General features: G+C 33.8%; 1 protein-coding gene across 1 annotated transcript; it reads right to left on the reverse strand.

The window, feature by feature from the left end:
* Positions 1–8751: 8751 nt before the first annotated feature.
* On the reverse strand, positions 8752–10862 carry LOC126712624 (probable inorganic phosphate transporter 1-9). Its single transcript, XM_050412027.1, has 2 exons — positions 10082–10862; positions 8752–9665 (listed from the first exon to the last, which is right to left on the reverse strand). The coding sequence occupies exons 1-2, from the start codon at positions 10777–10779 to the stop codon at positions 8858–8860; spliced, it is 1506 nt and encodes a 501-aa protein (XP_050267984.1). The 5' UTR covers positions 10780–10862; the 3' UTR covers positions 8752–8857.
* Positions 10863–11484: the final 622 nt, after the last annotated feature.

Consider the following 11484-nt stretch of genomic DNA (forward strand, 5'->3'; position numbering starts at 1 on the left):
TGATCCCGGTGCAACCTACAAGAACACAAGAAGAGATTGCAACTACGGGTCACCGGTGTGGTGCCTGCCGGCGAGCCTCTAATGCTAAAGTCAAATAGAGAGAGAGAGAGAGAGAGAGAGAGAGAGAGAGAGAGAGAAAGTTGTAATGTATTTAACTAATAATAATAACTCAGTGTTTGTACCTTTTGCCTTTGGCGGAGCACGGTATTTATAGGCCATGCTCCTTCTAACCGTTGGAACCACCATTAATGGTGGTCTTAATTCTGGGTAACTTTTTTAGTATTCAATGTGGAGAGAAATTAAATCTCTTGATACTTAATGTGTGAGTATAAGATCTTCTGAGCTGTTGCCTGGCCTCATCCAGAACCGTAACGGCTCTGACAATAATGGCAGCATTTATTGCTTTACCCTCGTCCTTAGCTGTGTCTGGACAAACCTTTTCGTCGGGTTTATCAGCGGTGATCAAGAACTTGATTGGAGAGGAGGGGATAGGATTGTAGACTTGGTGACTATGGGTTCTCTTCCACAATCTGAATCATTGGGAGTTCAAACACACTCTTTATGTCCATAGTTGCTTCGACATTTTGCTCCAGGCCACCAAAGCTGTAAATCTAGGAGATAAAATGATGTTGTGGAAGCATGAAGAAAGCACACACGATACTCTCTTTAATGAATAGAAACTAAACTGTTAGTTTCTGGGTAGTAAACCTCAAGTTCACGAGAGGTTCCCTAAATCAACAAGGAGATAAACTGGAATCCACTAGAGAAAAGTTGAAGAAAACTCTGCAATTTTATTAATAATTGCCTAATTTGCCTTTGACGATTACAAAATATGTAAATACTGAGAAAGTAAAACCCTAGGATGATTAGGAAATGTTTGAAACCCTAATTCGTACTAATTATGCGATTATATGACAAAATACCAAAATTTACCAAAAATGACAAAATTGAGTTAAATGCAAAATCATAAACTACTGACCTTAAGGGTCATCCCAAAACAGATGGGGCCTTATTCTAACTTTTAAACTAAAAATTATTAAGAAAAAATAAATATTACTATAAATAACAAAAACACTATTTTCGAAGCCTTAATGAAGAAATTTGTCTAAATTTAGGCGACACTTGAAATTTCTAGTTTGGATCAGAATTTCATTTCCCTTCAACCAGTCAAATTTCATGCAATTCTAACAATGTCGCCCCGATGGCCTCTACTAACCCCCCTTGATCTTGTGTTGTGACTTTCGGTACACCTGCTGCTCTAGCACTTCAAAAAACTGGACCTATAGTGGTGTTTTCGATAAATGTTGCTACAGGAAAATCTATAGTTGCGTTTGGAAAGTCCTATAGTAGCATTTAAAAAAAAAGGGTTTATAGCAGCGTTTCTAACGGCCTATAGTGGCATTTGACAAACGCCACTATAGGCCCTTGTAAGATCAGGACCTATGGTGGCGTTTGACAAACGCCACTATAGGCACTTTTTTTTTTTTTTTTGTTGGGCAGGGCCTATAGTGGCGTTTGTTAAATGCCACTATAGGCGCTTGTAAGAGTAGGACCTATAGTGGCGTTTGTCAAACGCCACTATAGGCACCTTTTTTTCTTTCGGTTGGGTAGGGACACCACTATAGGCCCTCGTAAAAGTAGAACCTATAGTGGCTTTTGTCAAATGCCACTTAGGTCTTGGTCTTACAAGGGCCTATAGTGGCATTTTGCAAACGCCATTATAGCCTAGCAAAAAAAAGAATCTGGCAAAAAAAGAAAAATTAAAATAGGGGACCTATAGTTCTACTCTTAGGAGGGCCTATAGTGGCATTTGTCAAACGCCACTATAGACTCTACCCCAAAAAAAAAAAAAAAAAAAAAAAAAAAAAAAAAAAACCCTTAAACTGAATGGCTATTGAGTTTCAACGTAAACAAATGGAATATGCCAAGAATATTCTATGGCATATTCCAGAATATTTGAATATAATATATATATATATATTTATTTATTTATTTAAATCTATATATTATTTTATATTTATATTTAAATGAAAGATGCTATCTCCACAATATTTTTACAACATTTTCACAAAAAATCATAAATGGTTAGTTGTTATTGGTTCAAATTTGAACTTAACACTAAGACTATTTTTTTGTCCTAATAATAACAACCAATAGCAACCTGCCACTTAAGATTTATTGTAAAAATATTATGAAAATATTGTAAACAAATCATTCTTCTATTTAAATTTATATTTATATATATATGTGTAAAAAATAGCATTAAAAAAATTACAAAATTCAAAATTCAAAACCCACCTACCCCCAGTCACCTTATCAATCCATTTTCTCCACGTCAAGCCAACTTCTTCAGGCTTCTTTTTTTTTTCTTTTTTTTTCCTTTCTCCCTTATCTCCACTTCTTCAGACTTCTTTTTCACCCTTACTCCCACTCACCTTATCAATCCATTTTCTCCACTTCTAGCTAGCTTCTCCACTCTTCTTTCTCTCTTTTTTTTCCTTCTTTCACTCTTGTTTCACTACACACCTGGATTTATTCTTTTCTCTTCCTCTCCATTTTGATTTTATTTCCCCTATTTTATTTGTGGTGGTGTTAATGTTAGTGGGTTTTGGATTTGAAGATGGTGTTGCTACTTGTTAATTTTGTTTAAATTTGTAAATGGTGCAACTGTTATGGGATTTGTGATTGAAGAAAGAGTGCTATTGTGTTTGATACCATCGGTTGTATAGTTGCAAGTAAGTAATTTTTTTAAAAAAAATTTTAATGATTGTTTTGGTCTTTTCCTTGATTAATTTTTGTGAATTCTTTGGCTTTTTATTATTGATAGGTATAGAGATCTCAAGTGTGATAATATCTCTGTTAATAGAACCAAAAAAGTAGTGAAAAATTCAAAATCGATTTGATGATTTCTTATTGCAGGTTGGCCTACGGCGGCTGAATGTGTTGGGGTGGAGTTGCTATTTTTTTTTTTTTTTTGAACGTGAGCATATTGTGTTTGATTTTGATTTTTTTTTTTTTTTTGTGGGTTTGTGTTTCATTTTGAATTTGCTGGGCTATAGTGTTTGTATTTTGTATTTTTTTGAATTTTTAGTTTTTTGGATTTGTATTTTGCTGAATGTATTTTGTTTTATTTATGTTCTTTGTTTTGTTTTGTATCTTTTAATTTAATTACAATTTTAATTCAATTAAAAAAAACATTTGATTACCAAAAATTAATTTAAATTTAAAAAATGCTATAGTGGTGTTTGTCGGCAGACCTATAGTGGCGTTCTAAAATGCTGCTATAGCATTTTTTTTTTTTTTTTTTAAATGGTCTATAGTGGCGTTTTTAGTACCTATAGGTCCACTTTTTTGTAGTGAGGAATACATTTGTTGTCTATTCTACATCATAAAATAATACATTTATGACTAGAAGGGATAAATAATACCTTTATAACAGTGGAGTCAAGATTTTGTTTTGGGCAAAAATTTTGCAAATATGCAAGAAACATATCAAATCATGATATTGTGAATTTCTATTAGGTGTTTTATTTTTTGGGTTGCGGGAATAAACTACTTGCAGTTAAATTTGAATCAAAATTCCAATGACAATTCAAATGGATAATTTTTTTAGTTGCTAGATAGGCCCAAGTATTTACACATGTGAATTTTGTTATTTTGGTTAATTTGTGCTATGAAATTGTAACAATTTTAGAACTATACTATAAGCGTATATACACCTCAAAGAGTCTATTATGAATTAGCTATGAATTTGACCTCCTCTTTCTTCATCTTTATCCGTTTTAAAATTTGACAATAATGTTTTTTTTTTTCCTTCCATTCTTTGTTAATCCATTGCTCCTTTATTTTTTATTCATTTTCATTTTCTATTCTGATTTTCCATTAATAATTTGAGTGTTAAAATATGAATAAATTAAAAAAAAAAAAAAAAAAAAAAAAAAAAAAAAAGAGATTATACTTCGTCAGTTATCATATGAAAACATATATCAATAGAAAATTCATAAAAGGAAACCCATCAAAGAACCCCCCCCCCCCCCAAAAAAATCACATTTTGATCCTACAAATATTGAGTATTTATGTTTTGATCCTTAATTTTTCTCATGTATCATTTTAGTCTTTTTCGGACATTTTCAACTTCATCCAAAATGTCATTTTCCTCATAGAAAATACTGGTGTCTAATAAATTTCTAATATATCATTTTCTTACATTTGTAAAATCTATTACAAAATAAACCTTAAAAAAAACAAGACTATTTGTTTTGTTTAGACCCCAATAAATTAGATTCGTTTAACCTAATTTATTAGCCAAGTAAATACTTAGATTAATTATTCAGATCTAGGTTAAACTTAGACAATCATATTACTTATTGCGGAAAAGTAAAAAAGGCAAGCAATATGATGACCTAGGAAAACCAATGAAACCAACATTTTCAAAGTAAAAAAACCTGGGGAGAATTTAACCTAACTATTCTTAAGGTAAACAAATTCGTTATGATAGAATGGAAGTTTACAATAGATTTTCTCCCTAAAATCTAAAGTTACCTCTTATAGAACTTACTCACACGATCATGTGCAGCTCCAACTTCACGGACTCTTCTATCAGAATTTGCTGAACACAAATACCTACGTTTGTAACTTTTAGATCACCATTAGTAGTAGACCTTTATGCAGCAACTTTTTTCCATCAGTTCTTGATTGTAGATTTTGCTCCGATAAATGCTTGTAAAGTTAGAAGGTTACAAAAACCTCATAGATCTCACAAGACTTCCAAAAGCTTTTAAAACGTAATTAAGGTTTCCTTTTTATACCTAGTAGTGTTAGAGTGAAACCCTAAATATTTTTGTGAGCTTTTGGACCTGATTTTTGATCAGTCGAGTTTCACATAATCTGAACTCTTTTTTCTGCAACTTGACGGTTCTTGAATTTTGACTTGAGTAATCTTGAGTAATGTCTAACACCTAATCTAGACATATTTTTATTCGCGGTTTGTCAACATACATAAATTTAAAAACTTATAAACATTTAATATTAAATATTTAGAACCTAATAAAGACAAACTGAATTCTGATGTCACAATCGACAAGCTAATCGAAATATTAATAGCAGTTACGTAATTGACTTTTATTAGAAATAGTCCCCATTAAAAAAATATCGAATAATATATATGCTTATTGTAAAAGTTAACACGTTATCTGAAGCCAACTAACGTCCACAAAAGACTTTTAATTTCCTTACAAACGCAAAAATATAGAAAAGTTTGTATCAACTTGTAGGGTCGCAATTTGGGGTCCAAACTCAAAATGTATAGAGTTTTGGTCCAATGAGCCCAATACAATGAATTTGTAGAGAATGAGTCAAAGAACTAGGTCCTAATGAATTGGACAACAGCTAGTATTGAACTAAATGACAATTAAGCACAAATAAGAGATATTGATGTCAGTGGACTTTCAGTTCGAGGAGGCCACAATTATTGTATATTGATCACAGTTGGATACTAAGACAGTTTAGATTGTTACAGTGTTCTCTCTCTATTTTTTCGATCCCCACTCCATGAAAGGGTCCTTCTCCTTATATATCTCTCTTTGAATAATCTTTACCCTCCATTTGTTGATCATCAAATCTCTACTTGAGTGCTTGTCCCATCAGACACCCTTTCTAGTTCTCTGTGAGTTGCGGTAACCAAAGTAACACTGTTCAGAGGTCTTCTTCACATAAATGCGGCCAGAAAAGTAACTGTAGTGCATTTAATGTGGTGGTGACAGCCTTCTCTTAGATATTTTCAGGTTTCTTTCCTTCTCATGTGTCTGTGAAGTACATCTATGTTATTGAAACTTCTTGGAAGGTCGCTTTAATTGCTGGATTATGTATTTTGACCCCTATTCATTAAGTCCGAGGAGGATGTACTCCTCGAACGATCCTTCATTTGCCCTATGCTAATGGGACCTAGTCTGGGAATATCTCATAATTATTTGCTTATCCTCGGACCCATTTGTGTCCTCGGATAAAGCCCAAGGCCCAATATACGATCCTGGGCCCTTGCCCCTACACAACAAATGTAGTAAACATCCTAGTATTTCAAAGTTATATATATAGTATGGTTAACAAAATTTAACATAAATAAATTTTTATAATATGTATAAATAAACATTATTATCCAAGGAATTATTTTAAGATAAAATCCGAATTGGCAAACTCAAGCATCAAGAGAAGAATATATATTTGGGGGTAAACAATACAAAGCCAATTTTTGAAGAACATATTGAAAAGGTTGAAAAAAAATAATAATTCTACCATCATGTGGATGTTCCTGAGAAAATTGATGAAAATTATAGTGAAGTAAGAGATCATGAGGCAAAAATTGTAGAGAAAAATTGCCAAAAATCTTCATGAAAACAAATTAGGTGATTGTAAATCTCAAGCTTTTATTATTCTAGTGAGAGGTGACATACCAAAGTTTATTGATTTTATTGTGGTTGAAAGATTTGATTTGATTATCGACTCTTATTTAATGAATCTTATCATTTGTATGAAGACCAAGAAAAAAGAATTTTATGTTGCTCAATTGATGACTTACAAGTATGGGAAGAAAACAAGAGTGTTGAAATATTCAAAATATTTATGCCAAAGAATATTAACTTATAGGGTGTTCGTTTTTCTTTTCTAATTTTGGTTTCTAATTGGAAAGGCAAAGCCTTTCCAAATCTTAAAAGAAAGAGCACGACGATGTATAGTTTTCAATTCATTGAAATTTCTTTGAATTTGTGTTTTCAAAGTTTGTAACTTTAATAGATTAAATTGGTTCTTTGGTATCTATCTTGGGTTGAAAAGGTTTATATTTGTTTGAATAGAAGGGTTTTAATACTTAGAAGGGTTTTAATACTTGGGTTGGTTTTGATCAGTAATTTATCGCTGCTTTTTTTTTTTCTTTTTTTTTGAAGAAAAAATAATTTAAAGAATGTTAATTAAAATTATTCAATAAGTTCAATTAAAAGTGAAAGAAAAATAATAATACAAATGCCGATGATTATAATTTATAACCACGGGCACATGATGATACACTTAAGTTTTGCATGTGGGTTTGGCTGCAATATAGGGAACGAGGATTCAATAGTTAGAAAGTTACATTTAATGATGGTTTATATGACTTAAATGTGCTTTACATATTTACAACTTTTTTTCTTTTCCCCTTTATTTATGGTTCAAACTATCACAAAATAAATTTGTTTCTAATTTTTTATACTTAGAAATTTGGGTTGATGAAAATCATGGAAAAGGAAACAAAATTTCTAATAATCATGAATAGATTGTTGTGGAATTTTTTTTTTTCCAAGCAAGCAAATGGTATCATTAGTGACCTAATTTTCTTTGGAATTTTTCGATTCGTAAACAATTTTATTTTTCAAATTCAAATAATTTGTAGTTCTACTTAGGGATGTCCATACCCATTGGGTAATGGGTATCCAACCCTGACCCTAAAAAAAAAAGAAAAAAAAAAGGACCTTTTGATTAGTTAAATTTAAAGAATCAGAGATTCTTTCTTAATTTGATCATCAATGAAAGAAATGAGTCACAACAACATGCATGCAGAGAGGTTCAAATTACACTTTATATAACTTTAAGTAATGTTACACTACCTAGCTAATATTCTTTAATTGGATGTAAATTTTAACAAATTTATTATTATTAAATTTTATCATTAATCAATTGTTTAAATTCAAATTTTTGAAGTCTAAAATAATGAATAAAATTTGAGTTTATGGTTCAAATAGTATATAACGTCTGATTGGCATAAAATTGGCATACATGTTAAAAACATATAGAACACAATGAGATTTTCAAAATATAAATCCAATAACAAGTTATTGAATAGTGTAACATTATTTAGAGTTATTTCAAGCGTAACTTGAACCCAATTCGTATATATATATATTGTAGGGTCACGTCCTGCCACGAACCGCGGTAAGGTTGGGTTCGCGCATGAATGGGCCCATACAATATCATTTGTAGAGAGTGGGTTCGAAAGGCTAGGCCTCGGTTACCCAGCGGTGGGTTTTTGTGGTGTTCATATGTGATTTAAGCGCTTTCACCCTTGGAGCCTTTCTTCTGGAGGTAGACTGGGAGCCTTTCTTTTTTGGCCAGTCGTCCCAGCCCCCCTTTTAGATTACTTATTTTTTCTTTTATACTAGTCTGCATTCACTTTCCTTCGTCCACGTGTAGGGTCGACATTTCCAAGACTGATACTTGTCCTGTCAATCCAAACCCAAAGTTGTTGGGAGTGGTTAATAAAGTTAAAGGATAAGGCTCTGTTAGGCGCAGAGATATGCATGGGGAAGATGGTAAAGGCAGCCTTTCCTAGATATTTTAGATTTCCCTTCAAGCATGTCCCTTTACCGTTTTGTCCCTCTTCTTAGTGGATCTTTGGGTCAGCCGAGGACTGCACTGTCCTCGGCTGCTTCTCCGGGCCAATTGGGCCTTATTATTCTTGAGCTCGGGCCATGACTTTTTTCGGCTTAGGCCTTTGAACTCTCCATCAGCAAGTGGGCTTGGCCCATCAATTATTGGACCCCACATATATAATGATAGATAAATAGTGAAGGAGGAAGATGTGGGATTCCCCACCACAAATATGAGATTTCACAAATAATGTCATTACCACTAGGTTATCACTTCAATTCTATAAAAATTAAAAAAAAAATAGAAAAGAACTTATTATAATTATATCTTTTGACATCAAACACATAAAAAATGCATGAGAGAGAGAGAGAGAGAGAGAGAGATTGCTCTTTAGGCAAACAATTGTTTCATTCGAAAATGAATGTAACTGCACACTTATTCTTGATAAACACAGCTTATTAGGTTAATCATCATTCTCATTCTCCTCTAACGATCTTCCCATAGTTTCATGAGTGAAAAAAAATGTAATTGCCATCCCCAACAAACAAACTCCAGCAAGTATTATCAATATCAATGAGACAGTCATTCCACGTGTTTTTTCCCCATCTGAAGCCCAGACAAATCCTACCGAACCAATAATTGCCCCTACCTTCCCAATAGCACCAGATATGCCATGACAAGTTGATCTAAATCTTGCTGGAAAAAGCCCTGCTGGTACTATAAAAGTGGTTGTGTTCGGTCCAAAATTTGCGAAGAAAAAGGTGAGGCCATAAAGGACTAAAAAGCTTGTTTTATTTTTAAGGTCATTCAATTCAACGTCCCGATAATTGTCATAGGTTATCCCAAGTACTAAGAAAACCAATGCCATCAAGGAAAAACCCATCATTTGGATTTTGACTCTTCCAACCTTGTCAATGAAATAAACACTGAAAAAATAGCCTGGAATTGTAGAACAAAGTGCGATAATTGCTTGGAGTTTTGCAGCTTCAAAAACATCTTGATAGACATTCTTGTCTCCATTCTCCTCAAGATATATACGAGACTGGAAGAAATTGCTACTGTAAAAAACAATATCAACAAGGAACCATGTGAAGCAGCAGGAGAATAAATCACGGCCATGGAGGCGAAAAAATTGCTTGGAGAGGAGGGGATAAGGTAGTGGAGAAGGTGGTAGTAGCTCATCTTCCACAATTTGACTCATTGGAACTTCCATCACATTCTCCATATCCATTGCCGCTTGGATAATATTTCGTTCCACCAAAGCTGTATATCTGGGTTAAAAAAACAATACGTAAGTACAGAAAGAAAAATTATCATCCATTGATTAAGATCAAAGCTTAATATACCCATTTGAAAGAGCCGTTGACTCCCAATCCCCATGCCAATGTTTTCCTTCTTCCATTTTGAATTAGGACTTTTTATTTCTGTAAAATATTTATGCAAGTGATAACATAGGATGGTTTTAGTGAGAAGTCAGCTTAGTGATTAGTATTACATCAGTAACAAACTTTGAAGTCACAAACTGTATATCAGTACTATAGTTACAAACTATTTTACAACATTCTATATAAAATTCAGAGTTTGTAAAAAATATTGTAACATATCTTGTAACTTTAACTTTTCCAAACTTTATAGTAAAACTAATAATGTCTCTAAAATCAATCAAAATATAAAATTTACTATTTACCTGGGAGTTTCGGGCATCTTCATTCGCCAGTAAAATGTTAACCCAGCCGGAATTGCACCAAGCATCAGTATCAACCTCCACGCAATATCTGCCTCCTTAGGCGTCGGATCTTTTGGTGCTCCCTTAGCTGCGCGGTTAAATATTGCACAAACGACCATCGTGACCACCGAAGCAACCAAGATCCCAAAGCCCTGCATCGAAAACACAGCAGCTATAAAACAACCACGTGTCCTCTTGTTAGCATACTCCGACATAATTGTAGCCGACAAGGGATAGTCCCCACCAACCCCGAAGCCCAGAATGAACCTGAACAACCCCAAACTCACTAGAACACAACTTCTTGTGGTGCATACAGAGAACCCACATCCAATGGAACTCAGCACCATGATCATCAACGCGATCCCATACACGCGGCGCCTACCGACTAGATCACCGAGCCTGCCGAATACTGCTTGACCAATCACGGTACCCACAAGAGCGATGGCCGCCATGATGGACACAACCATGGGTGGGGTCACATACTTGTCAGGCTGGGCCCTCTTCTCGTAGAAAATTCGTCCGATGAACCTCATAACCAAAGGGATACTGAAGAGGTCATAGGCGTCAGTGAAGAGGCCCATGCCCGTTATGATGATGGCCTTGAAATGGTAAAACTGAGTTCTTGCAAGGTCAAGGGCGGAAAGAACTTTTAACGCCATTCTTATTTCTTGCAAAATTTAAAAGCTTAAGCTTCTATCCTTTTTAGTTTTATAGCAAGACTCAGAAAGTAAAAGGGCATCGATTTTTTTTTTTTTTTTTTTTTTTTTTTTTTTTTTTTTTTTTTGGTGTCGTTAACATACAGCTGTTTGTTCGTAGCAAGTAGTTTCCTTGAAGTTGATGTGCTATGTTATTACTTTCTTTCATTTTTTTGGTACTTGACAAAGAAGATAAGAATAGTGACTATTTGTCCATGATTCCGTCAAGATCCCTTGAAGTTGATGTGCTATGTTATTACTTTCTTTCATTTTTTTGGTACTTGACAAAAAAGATAAGAATAGTGACTATTTGTCCATGATTCCATCAAGATGGGGATCGAATTCAAACCTAACGCAAGCATTTTGGGAAAATACCGAGTGATGGGAGTGACAAGAATGCATTACCTTGACGAAGTCAACACTAATGACGAGGTCATCCCTAGTGACGAGAAAATCAGTCATCACTGACGAAGACAGAAAAATCATTTAATGAAGCCAGCCAGTAACCTGAGCATTACGAAACCAGCGAAACAGACCGTTGGGAGCCTATTAAAAGCTCCATTATTAGGCAGGAGGCGTTACTAAGAAAGGCATTAACACTTCAACGGCTAGCAACCAAAACCACATATATAAAGCCCTCACATTGTCAGCAGAAGGTACAAATACTGA

The sequence above is a fragment of the Quercus robur genome, chromosome 2 (assembly GCF_932294415.1).
Source record: "Quercus robur chromosome 2, dhQueRobu3.1, whole genome shotgun sequence".
Lineage (NCBI taxonomy): Eukaryota > Viridiplantae > Streptophyta > Magnoliopsida > Fagales > Fagaceae > Quercus > Quercus robur.